Source organism: Phaseolus vulgaris, chromosome 4 (genome assembly GCF_051622355.1).
Source record: "Phaseolus vulgaris cultivar YP4 chromosome 4, ASM5162235v1, whole genome shotgun sequence".
In the NCBI taxonomy this organism is placed as follows: domain Eukaryota; kingdom Viridiplantae; phylum Streptophyta; class Magnoliopsida; order Fabales; family Fabaceae; genus Phaseolus; species Phaseolus vulgaris.
This window is the reverse complement of record NC_143501.1, coordinates 43,757,904-43,775,121: the sequence shown is the minus strand read 5'-3', so window position 1 is coordinate 43,775,121 and position 17,218 is coordinate 43,757,904. Positions and strand designations below refer to the sequence as shown.

Sequence of the window (17,218 nt, the reverse complement as noted above, 5' to 3'; positions counted from 1 at the left end):
TGTACATCTGGAATACAAAATGCAATTCTAGATAATTATATCCATAATGTATTTCTCTATTACGGACATAGGCGTCCAGGACCTTCAACTGCAAATGTTAATGACTTACGGATGTTTATATCCAGAGTATTTAACAATTATTTCTGGACGCTTGCATCCATAAGGTTAAAAACAGGCTTCTGGATATCGGTGTCCGTCACCACCTCAACTCGTAGAAAATGTGAAAAAAAAAAACTTAAATGTGATCTTACCTCACAACAATGTCAATTGGCGAAACTTACAGTGCAAACGAACCGTCCACCACCTCGTAAAATCACCTCATATGGAACTCAAATCACCACCAAAGAACAAAAACCAACTTTATCCGCACCCTTCACAGATTTTCAAAATATAAAAGACAAGGACATAATCGAATTATAAAAATTTCGTCCGGTGCAGGAAGCAACTGATCGGTACAGGAAATAATTCCCAGTAATTGCCTTTGGCAAAGGTGATGCGGAGGATATGCACAACCCAAGTTTATGGATAAGAATGATCCAATATTAAACACAAAATCCACCTTTCATTTCTTCATCATAGATAACAGTCTTTTCTTTTCTTGTCTCTTCTTAATATAATATTATCTATTAGTTCAAGTATATATAAATTAGAAGTCATAAGTGAAATTAAATAAATAATACATGAAATTTAATAATTTTTTCAATTTTAATAATTTTTAATCAATAATAAGTTACTTGTATAAAATAGATTATAGAAAGTATACTATCAACATTTCTCTTATAATATATAACTTGGAGAATAAAATTATGGTTTATGATTATTCTCACTCTCTCATATGGGTATTCTCAATATTTTTTTACTTCTTTTCAATTTTACAATCTATCCTCATTACTATCAAAAAAATTTTGTTCTATCATAAAGTGCCTTATATCTAAATAAGCATTGGCATTCTTACTATTTTATTTCTTTCTACTTTGTTTTTTTAATTTATATCTCTAAATTAAATTTCATTATATTTTTTAGATAAATTTATTTATTTTTACTAAAATACCAGTTGTGTATTGCAGTGCCACTTGGTCAGAACTGAAAATACTTATAACATAAATGATTTTATCTCATAAAGCTTCTAAGATCTGAGAGAGAGAGGGAGAGGGAAATGGGTAAGGGGGGAATGTCCATTGATGATCATGGAGAAGACAAAGAAGAGAATATGGCTGCTTGGCTTCTTGGTATAAACAATCTCAAGATTCAACCTTTCAAGCTTCCTACTTTAGGTATTCAATTTCCTCCAATTGACTCTATCATTTCATTCTGATTTGTTCTGTTTTCAAATCCTTTATTGATGATGTTTTCACTGCCAACTTCAATTATTTTCAAATAATTTGTGTTTTGGAAGGACCCTATGATGTCAGAGTTAGAATGAAGGCTGTTGGTATCTGTGGGAGTGATGTTCACTACCTCAAGGTATAATCCTGTTGCATCTAATTTCAATTGTCAAATTAAAAGGGATGAAGTTGGATTGGAGGAGTTTGATTATCAATGTCTAATTAATTTGCTACAAGATCTGCTCAGTTAAATTAGCAATCTATTATTGATCAGATTAATTATATTTTGTTTTTCTTTTTGCATTTTTTGGTTAGACAACAGACAAGAGGATATGAGTTTTTGCTTAGGTTGAAAATTTTAATTGCAGGAGGTATTTTCTGCGTTTATCTATGTCTTCTCCAGTGAAAATTTTCAAATTTGTTGTTTCATTTACTTTTCAGACACTGAAGTGTGCACACTTTATAGTTAAGGAACCAATGGTTATTGGTCATGAGTGTGCTGGGATCATAGAAGAAGTTGGTAGTCAGGTAAAGAGTTTTGTGCCTGGTGACCGTGTTGCGCTTGAACCTGGAATCACTTGCTGGCGATGCGACCACTGTAAACAGGGTCGATACAATTTGTGTGATGATATGAAGTTTTTTGCTACTCCACCAGTTCATGGTTCCCTGGCTAATCAGGTTTGAAACAATTCACAGCTGCTCAAAAGCATGTGCAAGTGGAAGTATACTTGGCTTTAGAAATAATAAGAATTTGAAAGAAACAATGACAAGTTCAAGTTAAATCTCATGTCATTAAATATGGAATGAAGCTGTTTTAAAATCCTATCAAAACACTAACTGACTAATATTCTTGACTAAAAGTTTAAACCATACCATGAATAAGTAATGTGATCTGTTTGTAATTTGTTTTTATAAATATCTGGACAAATCACCAGTATAATTTCACAAATGCTTTTTTATTTCAGAAGTGTGTAAAATCAGACCATTTAAAAATACACATAGAGTGGGACATGTATATTGTATCTAAGAGACTATTTTTTATATGCCTCATCATTATAGATTTGTCCCGATATCTCTCAAATGTTGTGACAGTAGTATTTATTTTTCCAGATTAAGCATAAGTAAATGCATGGAATTTCTGACGAAACAAGTAAAATGATGAAATGAAAGCTGGTTTCATGTCAATGACTCTATTACAAGTGGGAAGTCCCTCTAGCATTGATTTATCAAATATCTAAAAGAAGGAACTGAAAATATAAAATTTATTTTGTTTTAGCATGGACCAAATTGTAGCAAGCAGTATGCACCTTCTTGATCCCACAACTGTGCTATATAAAGCATTACGCTGGTTAATGAAGGTTAAGCCTTTTGAGTACTCAAGTTTGATATTTAATGTTTAATATGATTTTCTTCTGTGTGAATTATGATTTTTTGCATTGGAAAGTGTTCTATTTAAAACTGTAATTAATCTGATTTTTGGCATGTTATTGAAATTGAACTTCTGCTGAATATTCCTAAGTATGAGATAATGGTTATCCCGTAGTTTAACATGTAAATATGATGTGACCATGATTAGTAAAATACAATAATAAGTATAACCATGCTATAGTCCCCATATTCAAATCTGGCGAATACTCCAATGGAAACCCATGTTTGAGTTTCCTTTTTCTCTTTTTTATAGATAGTGCATCCTGCAAACCTATGTTTTAAGCTTCCAGACAACGTGAGCCTAGAGGAGGGGGCCATGTGTGAACCCTTAAGTGTTGGTATTCATGCTTGTAGGAGAGCTAATATTGGACCAGAAGCAAATGTGTTGGTCATGGGAGCTGGACCCATAGGACTTGTTACACTGCTTGCAGCTCGCGCTTTTGGAGCACCCAAGATTGTCATTGTGGATGTGGATGACTATCGTTTATCTGTTGCAAAATCTCTTGGTGCAGATGATGTTGTTAAAGTCTCAACAAACATTCAGGTATTTAGAATCCTTAGTTTTCCCAGGTTTTCCAAATTTTCTTCTTTTAACAGTAAAAATGTCAGACAATCCCTTTCTGCAATACTATTTGCATCTGTCATAACAGTAATTTGCATGTATACATAGTGGCTTTTGATGCTGTGCTTATTCACAAACACATGATTTGATATAAAAAAAATTAACGAAACTAGTATTTTAACAGGATGCTATTATAAGTTAGGTTTGATAAGTAAAACTGACAGTTCACTAGCTATCTGTTTATGTCTCCATTTCCTAAATATTATTTTGACTCTTAATATGCTATTTTCCTTGAAAGAACTGTTGTTGGATCACCACTTGTTACTCTCTCCGTTCAGTAGTCAGGTTTTAGTGCTTGGTTTCTGTAATATGATTATGAAAGAAGGGCATTTAAATGTGTTTTGTGACACATTTATATATATACTGTGCATTTCTGGGTGCATCCATGAAGAGCAATGAAACCATATTTTAAATACACTGCTTTGCAGGATGTGGCTGAAGATATTGTGCAGATACAAAAGGCTATGGGAGCTGCTATAAATGTTACCTTTGATTGTGCTGGTTTTGACAAAACCATGTCTACAGCACTGGGTGCTACTCAGCCTGGTGGCAAAGTTTGCCTAGTGGGAATGGGACATTCTGAAATGACTGTCCCACTCTCCCCTGCAGCAGCAAGGTATTTGTGGATATTATTAAAATAATAAATAACTAAAATCTTATATGTCATGTTTTAGAGACTATGATGCATGCATACACTAGGTATATCAAATGCAACAGTATGATTATTTTAAAAATTTATAATGTGTAACATTTGATAGTGTTGGTTTATCATACATAATTCAGGGAAGTTGATGTGATTGGAGTTTTTCGCTATATGAACACATGGCCTCTTTGTCTTGAGTTTATAAGGAGTGGCAAAATCGATGTAAAACCCCTTATAACTCACAGGTTTGGGTTCTCTCAAAAGGAAGTGGAAGAAGCCTTTGAAACAAGTGCTCGTGGTGGTAATGCCATCAAGGTCATGTTCAACCTTTAGATGCTGGACTGCACCTTTACAAACTGTCTTATTTTGAACAAATCATGTAGTTACATGTTCATGCTCATGCTAAATACCAATGTATATTACTTGGGTTATGAATAAAATGGCTTCAAGAAGGACTTGTAAAAATGTGAATGCAAACTGCAGCATCAACAGATTCAGTTATGAGGTGAAAACCTTTGGTTTTCTTAATATGTGAATGAGTAAACCCTAAACCCTTAAATTTATAAATTAGTATCTAGTTATTTAATTACATAATTTAGCGACAAATATGAAAGATAAAAAATTATTTTTTTAAACCTAAATCTGAAAATTATGAAAATACCTTTAATCAAACTTGTATTAATTAAAACTAACTATAACATATTAAATTAGGTGAGACATCAATAGATTTAATTTTGGAATATCTAGGATTCGTAGCTCATAAGCAGTCTCATGTAGCTTAGAAGTTAGAATTACTAGGACTTGGTTGCAATTATAGAAGTACCAAACCCTGAATTAAAAAGACCAAAAATTTGAAACTAATTTGCAACTCTTGATATGATAATTTTAAAATTATATATATAAAGAATAAATTTGTAATATGAGAGTTCAATGCAATTTTTTATCAAATTAGTGCATTTGATAAATTAACTATTAAAATAGAAAAAAGTTTAAAAATTTATTAAAATAGACAAATTGTATCAAATAAATGTATCAAAATAGTTAAATCGTAAAAGTTTACATAATTTTGATCTCAAAATACAATTTTAATATATTTAAACTAAAATTATACTACTTAAATTAATACGAATTTCTTTTATAAAAAAAATCAAAATTGTGTAAACTTAACACAAACTAACTATTTTAATAATTTTTTAAAATTTTATTTATTTTAATAATTAATCTATCAAATTAATTTGAGAGAAAAAAATAGGAAATGCGATAATAGACCAAATGAAACCAAACATTTTGGAGTGGTCCATATCAAGCTGTCATAATCAAAAGTGACATGTTATTAACATTCCATTTATTTATTTGATTAATTTATCCAATAGAAGGAGGGGCTACAGTGGCTTCAACCATCATTCTCAATGCTATGGAACCACCAAACCCTGTAGGTCATCATCTATAGTGAATTATAATATTATAATAATGCATTCATAATTCATAACAGAGGTATCAATTTACAGGGTTGCTGGAGCCATGCATGGTGATGTCCTATAGTACACCTCTACAACAATAAATCAACTTTCCAAGTTTCCTATTATATGGTCAAACGTAGCAGTTGATGATCCAGTGAGTAGAAATAACCCAAAAAAAACAAGAAAGAAGAAATATATAGTAGAAATAACCTAAAGAAGAAAAAAAACACATAAATAGAGTTTAAATATATTTTTAGTTTTTAAAGTTGATATTAGATATTTTCATTTAGTCTTTCAAATTAAAATTTTTAATTTTTAATTCTTTATTTGAGAATATATTTTTTTTTATCAAATTATTAAGGATGTTACACTAATTGACATCATTAGCAACATTCATGTTAACAACCACATGTGTCACTAAAGTAATAATAGGAAAGTTTATTTTCCAAATTTTGTTTTGTTAAAATATTTACAGTTTCTAAAATTTAAATCAAAATTTGTTGCAATCCTTCAAATTTAAAATTAATATTTTTATCCCTAAATATAAAAACGATATTTAAGTGTCACAAATTTGATTAGTCTTTCAAATTAAGGGTTATTTTTTAGTCCTTAAATTTAAAATTGATTTTTTAAGTTTTCTAATTTAAAGCTAATTTATTTTAATTTTTAAAGTTAACATTAAAAATTTGTTGACATAATTAATACATATTTAATTTGAGAAAAACGATTTGTGTTTGAAATATTTTTCTTTCATTCTTATGTTTTCCACGTAATAATAGCAAAAGTAATTACTACTACCACTAAAATGATTTAGTCCTTTCTTTTTCTTCTACTTTCCTTATTTTTTTTGTCACATTGTTATGAATGAAATTTTAACTAAGTCTTTATTTTAAAATTATTAAATGTAATATTTCTTTTGACCTCACCAGATTTTGAAAGTTTAAAACTACGAATAAAATTATCTTCCAACATTATTCCATCATTTAAATTTTTTTGAAAGTCTAAAATTGTGAAAATGATATCTTATAATTATTAGAAAGCGTATTATTAATTTCCTACGACTAAAAAAGTTAAACATGTGGTATGGGTAAGGTTTTTCTTAATCCTTTAATTTTTTTTTCTGGTGAGGAAAACATAAAAACAAATTCAATGTTAATTATGAATTAGAGATGTTAATTTGTACTTTTTCCATTTAAGAGAGACTAAAGGAAAACATATTTAAGTTTGATAGACTGAATCGGTTTTAAATTTGGAGGACAAATATTTTAACTAAGATTTAAAAAAATTGATATACAAACATTTAAACTTAATAAGTAAATAGTACAGGTATTTGGGCCGTACATTCAGAGGACCACAATTCTATAAGCAACCACATCAAAACAAGGAAGAAAGATTATTATTAATAAAAAAAGGATTGTATGCAATAAGAGGAAACATTTGACACACAAATTCTTTAAACAAGGTCCAGAATCCAATCTGCAACTGAACATCAAATCACAACTAAAGATAAGAAGGAACTATTCCTCCTAATTATACCAATAAAAAAAATACAAATTAATGTGAACTGCAGCAAAAGAAAACAAGAGTTACCAGCTCATGATCAGCAGGAAAAGTATACAGCAGAGGAAACAAGAGCAGTTACTTGATAATGACAAGTAACAATCATTTATTTGGTGTGTATATACGCATTGGAGGTGTTAAGCAATGATGGTAAATAATGTTGTGAATTCACAAAATGTTACAAACATTAATAGGAAAGCCTACTTGAGCACAGCTTTGCGCCAAGGATACTCAACACTAAAACCACAGCTCAGATTCTAAACGCAAGCCTACTTCCGCAAACTTAAATTACATACAATCCCTTTAACTCTCTTTTTCTGCCTCTTCCCAACCTTAGCCTTAATTCCCTTCTTGCAGCTAAAACGATTACAAAAAGGAAGGACCAGAAAAAACTAGTAAAACATTTAAATGGATAACATTGTAAATGTCACTTTATTGGACGGTAGTGGTTGCCTCTGCTGTCCAATTCCACACTCTTACTTCACCAGTACCATCTCCGGTGAAGAATATGCCGTTAGGGCCCATCTGGATTGCTCGTACCTCTTGTTTAGTTAATATCTTACCCCTCTCTGCAAATCTGAACAAGAAATGGGGCAAACATTGAATAATGAGAGCATAAATACGAAGTAAATTTTATTTCCGCCACAAAGTGCAAACAACCATATCTTTTCTAATCTCTCAAAGAATTGAAATTTATTCTATGCATTGTGTGTTTGTCTCTTGCTCGTTTTAATATGACAAGAAATCTGGCTTGGGTTTCATTTGGATGTATTACAAAACAAGCTTGATTTATTATGCAAGTCATTAAGTCCACTTGCAACATATAGAAGTAAGAACCATATAATTCAGTTTTGTAGAAAACCAGTTTTGTACAAACCATTTAGTGGTTTGTACTCTGTAGTGGAAATAAGAGAACCAAATGAGAGCATGAACAGGAAATCAATTACTTACGATGGCAGATCATAGAGGCGCACAGTATTATCATTGCAAGCACACAACAAAATGGGTTTGCCTTGTGAGTCATGCATCCCACATAGGGTAAGTATACCCTGCACACAGATAAAACGTCAGAATAATGAAAGCCACAACATCACACACTCAACAAATCCCACTGGCCACATTTCAAGTGCAAGTAATTACTGTTGAGGATATCTAAATAATATACATCATTGCAAAAACAATAATTCCACTTTGTTTACATTCTTATTTAGTGAAAGAAACAGTTATGTTATAACAAAAAAGTAATAACCTTGAAAATGATAATGCAGCAAATGAGTGCACGAAAAAATAGAAAGTAGTTGGAGAGTACAGTATAGCAGCAGTAACAGATGCAGGCAGGGACAGGCGTGGGCTATGTACCCACCCTTCTAGATTTTTTTCTAATTACAATATATAAATATTTGCAAATATTGGGTTAAAGGATTAGACATAATGTTTCTTTTTACAAAGCCCATCTCTGTCCATTAACCCCGCTTATCAGAAGTGTTCCATTAATAAAACACTTAATCCCAGCTGTTCTTGAAGAAGTTAGTGAAGTAGGAAATATTGTCTGAAATTAAAAAGCCAATGGAGGGGGGAAAACAATAAATTATGATTTCCAGTTCTCTCTACTTCAAATATTAATGAAGCTTCAGTTTCCTACAAAAGTAGCTTATGTCTAACTTAACTCTACAAAACTAACTTATAAGATTAGGATTACACTTATTTCTATATTGTATTTTATCACTATCTCTAGTCAATATGGGACGTGGTTTTTTCACAATACACCCCCATCACATCCAACACTAGTCTTGGTATGTGCATAATATGGTTCAATGGATCTAAGATAGACTGACATATTTTACAAATTAGGTCAAACTTAACTTCACAAAATCGGTGTGTAATATTGCCTCTATTTATATGCAGTATGTGGGATGGGTTTTTTTTCCAATACACCCCCATGTCTAGCACTATTGGGCTTGGCACGTGTATAACATAATAAGTGTCCCTTTTAATGGATCTAGAATGCACTTTGACACCATCTTACCAAATGGTTTAGATTTAACTCAAACCTACAAAATCAACTTGTAAGGTGACGATTATCCCTACCCTACTTATATATTGTATTTTGACACTATCTCTAGTCAACGAGAGACTTGAGTTTTTCCGATACAACTCCAAAACTTCTTTCCCTTTGGCTTACAACTTATTAGTTATTATGTTCAATACAAGGATGCTTTGAGAGTTACTATATCAATATTCGAGTCACTTTTTGTCTTGTGGCATCATTATTTTGGAGGATTGAAATATTTAAAATAGTATTATCACCAAGGAAAGCTTACAACATATATATGCCCCTTTCTGATCAAGTCCTTATCCAATTGTATTCAAAGGCAAAACTAGGCACTTAACATTTTCATGATCGGAAACTTGAGCACATTTTTAATATTTTCTAAAACACATACATCTTGTGAGAATTTGAGTTCAGTTCAAGAGAAGTGGCTGGATCATTGATAGCAGAACTAAGATCAAGTATAATAAAACATCATAGTATAATAAAATCAAGTATCCAAGGGAAAAGTAAATAATATAATACATACATGTTCTTCATTGTGAGTATATGTCACTTCCAAGTTTCCGCTTTCTGTAGCATACCATACCTGCAGAAATCAAATAACAAATTCAGAACTTACATATAGTCAATAATACACATACAGCCAGTAAATCTTGTGAAACCAACCTTCACAGTTTTGTCCAAGGAACAAGATAGAAGGAATTGGTCCCAGCAGAGAACAGACATCACAACAGATGTGTGCTCTGTTAGTGTCTGTATACACTGCAAGGTTTCAAGGTTCCATACCTGAAAGACAACATTGAAAGAAATGTACCAAATTAATAAACCAAAACCTGTTCTCACATTGCTTAAAAAGAGTCCAAAGAAAATGAACCAGACACATGGCAAAGAGCATATGTAAAACTTACTTTTATTGTATTGTCCATTGACCCAGAGTAAAGCCTACTAGCACCAACAACTAACGAAACAACACCGCGAGAATGGCCCTTAAGTGATGCAGCTGGCTCGAAGCAGTTGTTACCTACATTAAACTTCCATACCAATATAGATCCATCCTGCAGAAGAAGTATTTCATTAGAGATTAAAAATTAAGATGGTAGTCCAAATATGTAGAAAAGTCAGAATCTTTCCTTTGGTATTCGATTCTCGTTTTCAATAAAAACAAAATACAGTGGACTTTGAAAGATGCTTGATTGAGTTTTATTGAAAATATTTCCAAAGACCATAGAACTATAAATTCATTCATTGTTTAGGAGCCAACTACCTTATATTTAACACTTAGAGATCATCACACAACCCCTCACATAAACAATAAGATTCAAGGTATCAAAGTCTCCGCATCACAAATCGCGATCAAGTCCTCCTTAGACATAATCAATGGCCCATAGTCCAAGCCAAAATATCTACCAGCAATAGGGAATATCCCACATATCTAGGTGACAATTGTTCCAAAACCATTTTTTCACATCTCATGCACAACTACGCATTAGACAGAACTTCTTGGCCAATCACATGGCCTAATAGATTAATCTGGGTTGTTTTATTAGGTTGTAGTCAGTGCTGTAAAGCATCATCCAATGCAATCCTTTACATCATAATGCCATTATTATTTATTATTTACAATCATATCATCCTTCATCTTCCATTCATTTCCTTTGTGCTATGTTGGTTAGAGAGAAAGAAATTGAGAGAGCGAAAGAGAAAAGAAAGGAAGAGAAAGAGGTAAGAAATGACTGAAAATTGAAGTTGTTTGGTTGAAAAGAAAGAGTATAAAAGAAAAGAAAGAGAGAAATATAAAAGAAAATAAATATTTTTGTTACTATTATTATTTAGCATTATACAATTATTTATTCATAAAATAAAATAAACAAAGAGTTTATAGAAAAAGAAGAAAACAATTTAAAATAAAAAAATCTCTGGTTGCCTGCAAGGCAATTCTTCGGTTATTTGAGAAGAAATGAACAGTAACACACTTACAGTTCACTTCTTAAATTCCTTTTTGCCAAACCAATTGCAAATTCAAAATCAGTGCTCTTCCACTCATTTGTTCTCTTTTCATGGCATACAAATTGACTGTTGAGGTATGTTAGGGAGTAAGATTTTGGGGAAAAGACAACGGAGGAGAATTTCCCATTTCTAATAAATATTTTCTCATTTATAAAAAGGAAAGAAATAAAATGATCGATCAATTTTTTTTTATTTTTTTAGTAAATAACATATAACTCTTAATTTAAAAATAAAAATTCCCATGTCCCTTCACTTTCCCTACAAGGCCCCACTACCAGACATACCCGTCCGATTCTCCTAGTTAATTTTCTCCAAAAATATTGCACTGACAAAATTGTATCAATGGCAATGCAAAGGCAAATAAATCTTATTAAATGTTTATCCTTTAATGTCTTCATTGCCCTATCTCAGCAACACCTATCAGCCCTAAAATTAACCTAAACATTATCATCCGTAATTCCACACATTTAGTTTCCTAACATTATTGTAAGATGCCACTCTAAAAAGTTTAATCCATATAAACACAACAAATGGAAATGCACTTTTTCATCTCTTACAACAGGTCAAAAGCACCATTAAGATAATCAGCATTGAAATCAGGACTACTGAGTGAAAAAATAAAGCATGACTTGAACAAAACAAAAGCATTGTCAAAGGGAAAGAAAATATTTACCTGTGTACCAGCAAAAAGCATATCATTGTTTACAACAAGAGCATAAACTTGTCCAACGGGACCATTTAGACTTAGCTCCACTAAATTTTGAGTGTTCCAGGCCTGCAGCACGGATGTCATCAACCAAAAGGACATCAGTTATGATGTATTAAGCAGTGAAAAGAACGTACCATAGCAAAAACATTTCACTAAATTACAGAGATGTATTTTATTTGAAAATTTACGGGTACCAAATAAGAGAAAGACAAAAGTGATGCCTATTTCTCTTTCTTACCTTGACAAAATTGGGTATCCCAACAAAAACCCAGGGGCCTTCACTGATCATGCAACCTACTTCACCACCAAGATTGATGACACCTACGCACTGCAAAGGAGCAAAGACAAACAAAACCATGATCAAACTCACCTTTTCAACAAACTCAAAAGGAACCTATAGAAAATAAAGAGAAATACAATATTTACTGCACACTTTGAAATTTGGAAACAAAATACAGAGAAGAGGAGCATGATGTCAATTGTAATCATTTTAAAGTGAAAGAATAATACATGTTTCACATGGTACAATCAAACTTAAAAGTAATATTCAAATTCTCCTATTCCAAGGATATAAAAAAAATTCAACATGGTGTTAGAAAAGTTTATTATGCACGTCTTTGTAAAAGTTATATTTCGTTGTACCTGCAATTTTTTAAGTTTTTTATTGTCATATTTCTTGTGGTGAATGTGTTTACTTAATTGTGTGGGTTGATGACTTAGTTGTCATCAGGAAGATAGTGCCAAAATTTCTTAGCTAATAAGTCCTTTATGCAATCATTTTAAAATCATCGACTTGGTGCATAAAAAGCTTCTTGGCATCAGCATTATCGAAAAATGTCCATGGCAAGCCATGGTGGATTTCGGTGGCGGAGATGTCAGAAGTCACAGAGTGGTGTCTTAGTGCTCCCATGCGAAATGAAGGAGAAGCCACAGGCTGCACAACCCAACCTGGCAAGTTAAAAGAGTAGCCAGCCCTAATCTTCTCATGTGAAATGAAAAAGAAACTCTAATCTTCTTTCTTTTTTTTCTTTTCCTGACAATACTGCTCAGCCCAAGTGCTTTTTTCTTAAAAAAAGGGGCTGGGCCATTTATACATGCCCAAACCAAACAATCAAACATAATTTTTTAACCTAGGCACCCCACCCAACTTGAAGGTATCCACCAACCAGCCAACTTGCGTTGTTGTGCAGTCTCCCTGCCATCACACAATTGTTGCCACCACCGACTGCAAGTCCTCTTTTTATTCAGCACCACTCCACTCGTCCTCCCTAAAAAAATTCTTCTTCTTTTCCACTCTAATTGTTTTCTGAAAAATGTTAGCACTTACTTTCCAGCAACCACAATGGCCACTGAACTTCCTATATAAATGACCCGGATTGAAAACATTGTCATCCGATGGATGGATCAAACATGAACAAACCTGTTTTTAAATTATGTTGGCAATGAAGATAATTATGTTGGGATTGAAGAGGCAGATGATTACAAATTTAGGACACTTAACTTATGTTTTGTTCTTATGCCTTGAACTTGAAATTTGTGGTGTTTTGCTTTTATTTCATTGTTATTTCAATTTGTAGACAAGATAGTATTATTAAATATGGTTGTCTTCCATTATTTTTGCATTACAATTATATTTCTGCATTATTTTTAAATTATCTACATGCAAATATTGTACTTTTATTTTGTCTGTGATGCTTCCAGCATAACCCATTATGGCTTCCAATATATTTTCATAAAGGATATTTGGAGTCCCTAATATTTTCTATCATCTGATATTGATAACACTGCTTGGTATAGAAGTGGCTCAATCAAAAGAGGGATTTATTATTTTCCAAAGAAAGTATGATGTTAGAATAGAAAGATTAATCGTAGGCCAATTTATAATCATATGGACCCCTATCCATGTTAATGATAAAATAAGGAAAACCTTTCTCAAGTCTAGAGATATAGAAGCCTTGTTGTGAAGCTCATTGTTTTCACAATCACTAGACCTAGCATATCTTTTTTTGTTGAAGTTGTTAGTCAATTCATGCAAGTTCTTCATGATGATTCACATTATCATATATCTAAAAAAGGACAAGGACAAATATTGTATGAAGATAAAGGAAATAAATACACAGGACAATGGCATCGATCATTTGTGAACTTGGGTAGATCAAACAACTCATCCACAAATTGAAGTTTTATGAGATTCAAAAGATGAAGTTGTACAGTGATAATCAGGCAGAACCTCATGTTGTCTCTAAGCACATCTTCCATAAGGAACCAAACACAAAGAAACTGCTTGTGATTTGTTCAAGAGAAATTGTTGTCCAAATAAATTAGTATTGAATTTATCAACTCATCCACAAATTGAAGTTTTATGAGATTCAAAAGATGAAGTTGTACAGTGATAATCAGGCAGAACCTCATGTTGTCTCTAAGCACATCTTCCATAAGGAACCAAACACAAAGAAACTGCTTGTGATTTGTTCAAGAGAAATTGTTGTCCAAATAAATTAGTATTGAATTTATCAACTCCTCCAATAATGATCAACTTGTGAATGCTCTAACTAAGACATTAAGAGGTCTTTGAATTTGGATTATATGTTTCCAAGCTTGGTGCATACAACCTACATGCTCCAGCTTGAAAGGAAGAGATAGAAAAGTTTATTACTGCCTTTTGCACAACTTCGTAAAAGTTGTATGTTGTTGTAACTGTCAGTCATAGAGTTCCATGTGTAGAGTTTTACTCTACCTTTTGTACTTTTGGTTCAGACCAATTTATAAAAATACATAGATCTTCCGAGAGATATCATCTCTCAGGCACCATGCTCTAAATCTATTATTCTCAACTGCGGGAAAAGAGAAGTTGTATGTAACTTTAAAATTGAGACAATTGATATTACAAAACAAAGCAAAACACTGGTAATTATCACCTTTCCAGACTGACAGTCCCAAATCCTTGCCGTCTCATCAGTGCTTCCAGTATACAGCTTATCTGAACCAGAGGGAAAGGCGATTGCACTCACAGCCTGTTCATTCAACAAAACAGAAACCCATCCCATCAACCCCAATAACCGAAACACACACTAGTAAACATGTTATCAAATATCAAAATTTCACAAAGCGTACATTAACACAGGCTCAGCTCACACAACCACCATTTAAAACACAATTAGAATTATAATCACACGGACATAGTAAAATTCAATGATAAATACGATGTCAAGCACAGGCTTGAAAGGTTTTAACAAACGGCCGGTCATCAAGGTCTAAAGTCACCACAGCTAAGCCACATTTCTATGCAATTTCCCACAACATCAAGGATCAAATAAAACTACAATCACAACAGCGATTTAAAACTTTCACTATCAATCAGAGTGGTTGTGATTTAAAACTTCATAATATATATAGTCTAGGATGCAGTTCCTCCAAACTGAGCAACTCACTTTATAGAGTAAAACTAAATCAACGGTCAGAATTACATTCACATAGATAAGAAATCGAAATCAGTAAAGGAATCAAAATAGTGCACATAAACAACAAATCAACATCAACATTGAGAATACTTTCGTTACCGCTACATTCACTGCCAATCCCATATTATTATTATATAGTAAAATAAGTCTTTGATTGAATCTTTTTTGTACCTTCTGATGCCCTTCGAGCTGTGTCAGCAAGGAAAACCCATCTCCCACTCTCCAAGAGTGAAGGAACTTACACCTCTCTCCATAACTACAATTCCCCTGAATCCAATAATTGCAAACTTTTTCCGCCTTCACCACCACCCCTCTACCGCCGCCGCCGCCGCGCCCCCCGCCACGGCCCCACGAGTTGTTGAAATTGGAGCGTCCGCGCTGGCCCGAGAATCCCGACAAGCCCGAATTGTCGTGCGCACGCTTCGAGGAGGCCCCGTTGGCGTGGGAAGATGCGGGCAATTCGCTGTGCAGGAAGGGGCACGGGTAGCGATTGCACTTGCCCGCTTGCCAGTGGAAACACACTTTCTGGTGCTTCGCGTCCCCACCAAGACGGTTGTACACACGCTTGCTGCCCCCGTCCACGTCCATGATCGAGCGAGCTAGAGTCTGCGATCGAGAGTGTGTTTATCTGATCGAGTGAATCGGGATTGAAAGGATAGTAGGGAATGAAATTCTGAAGAGCTTTTGATTATCTTCCGGTGCAATTGGAAGAGGAATGTATCGAGGGTTGTGATTGGGAAAAAGATTGGAGCATGCGCGAGAGAAATTCAGAAATATTAGGGGAGAGAGGTAGGGGAATGTATAGCGTGATCATCAAGCAGGAGTGAAGTGAAGTGAAGCTCGTGGGAAAGAGAAACCCTAATTGATGAGATTAGGGTTCGTTATAGAGAGATGAACTTGGTACGGTGTGATGAATCAGGAAAGAGAGTTTGGAAACTACACGTAAGCAGTGAGCAATGAAATCTGTAGCATATAGAATTACGGAAGTGTCCTCAGCATGACCCACCACAATCTTCTATTTCAATGGAAACTACATTTCTCCCAAATACGATCCTTTCTGAAATCTGTTATGCACGTGAATAAAATTTATTTTACATTCTAACACTAAAATACACCTTTTTCAAGATTTTTTAAATAAAATATTATATTAAAATAAAATAATATGTTTCTAGGTGTTTATCAGAGGATGATCTCATATAATATTTAAGGTTTTCCATTTTAATTGTTTCATATAACTGTTTTATCATAATTGTTTTATCAATTATAACCTATGAGGCATGAACACACGGATTACGATTAAAATGGAAAATATAGGATCCGGATAATATAAATATATATATATATATATTAATATACTCCCTAATTTGAAAAGGTTTAAAAAATATTTATAAAAAATCTAACAAAACATAAACATATTTAAATTATAATGTTTGAATTTTATATTTGTTCATTCTCATTGAAAAATATCATTTCTAATTCTAGTTCATCAAGAGATAAATTAGCAATCTCAAAAATTTCATTCTCGTCCAATGAAAAATCATTTCCCGTAATATCCCACAATTTTTTTTTTTCTTCTTTGTATTGTGTGAGAAATTTATTGAGAGAAGACAGAAATTACTATAGATAAATATTGGATCATCGGTCCTTTTAAGTATCATCTTATTTCTTTTTACATATTTACATAATCATACAAATATTTATGTTTTAAATGGTAATATTTATATAATCATAAAATTATTTATCATTATGTGGTTATATTTACAAAACAATAAATATTTATCAAGTGGTTATATTTATATATTTATACAATTATACGAATATTTATCTTATATTTATAGGAATATTTATCTGGTTATAGTTAATATTTATATAATCACAAAAATATTATTTATCATTAAGTCATTATATTTTCACAACCATAAATATAAAATATTATGATTTAAAATATTT

General features: G+C 32.5%; 2 protein-coding genes across 2 annotated transcripts; one reads left to right on the top strand and one right to left on the bottom strand.

The window, feature by feature from the left end:
• The first annotated feature begins 860 nt into the window (after positions 1-860).
• LOC137837692 (GroES-like zinc-binding alcohol dehydrogenase family protein) lies at positions 861-4,483 on the top strand. Its single transcript, XM_068646794.2, has 6 exons — positions 861-1,274; positions 1,397-1,464; positions 1,767-2,003; positions 3,007-3,297; positions 3,804-3,991; positions 4,159-4,483. The coding sequence occupies exons 1-6, from the start codon at positions 1,157-1,159 to the stop codon at positions 4,349-4,351; spliced, it is 1,095 nt and encodes a 364-aa protein (XP_068502895.1). The 5' UTR covers positions 861-1,156; the 3' UTR covers positions 4,352-4,483.
• Positions 4,484-7,103: 2,620 nt separating this feature from the next.
• Positions 7,104-16,349, bottom strand: LOC137837691 (zinc finger CCCH domain-containing protein 48). Its single transcript, XM_068646793.1, has 9 exons — positions 15,440-16,349; positions 14,726-14,821; positions 12,046-12,135; positions 11,772-11,873; positions 10,000-10,146; positions 9,758-9,877; positions 9,618-9,677; positions 7,990-8,087; positions 7,104-7,615 (listed from the first exon to the last, which is right to left on the bottom strand). Exons 1-9 carry the CDS (start codon positions 15,854-15,856, stop codon positions 7,471-7,473), a joined length of 1,275 nt encoding a protein of 424 aa, XP_068502894.1. The 5' UTR covers positions 15,857-16,349; the 3' UTR covers positions 7,104-7,470.
• Positions 16,350-17,218: the final 869 nt, after the last annotated feature.

Coding starts and splice junctions, on each gene's coding strand:
- LOC137837692 (XM_068646794.2), top strand. CDS start 1,157: ATGGGTAAGGGGGGAATGTCCATTGATGATCATGGAGAAGACAAAGAA. Junction 1,275..1,396: donor TTTCAAGCTTCCTACTTTAG/GTATTCAATTTC, acceptor GTGTTTTGGAAG/GACCCTATGATGTCAGAGTT. Junction 3,298..3,803: donor AAGTCTCAACAAACATTCAG/GTATTTAGAATC, acceptor ACTGCTTTGCAG/GATGTGGCTGAAGATATTGT.
- LOC137837691 (XM_068646793.1), bottom strand. CDS start 15,856: ATGGACGTGGACGGGGGCAGCAAGCGTGTGTACAACCGTCTTGGTGGG. Junction 11,874..12,045: donor GGATACCCAATTTTGTCAAG/GTAAGAAAGAGA, acceptor TCCGTGCTGCAG/GCCTGGAACACTCAAAATTT. Junction 10,147..11,771: donor TGCTTTTTGCTGGTACACAG/GTAAATATTTTC, acceptor CTTCTTCTGCAG/GATGGATCTATATTGGTATG.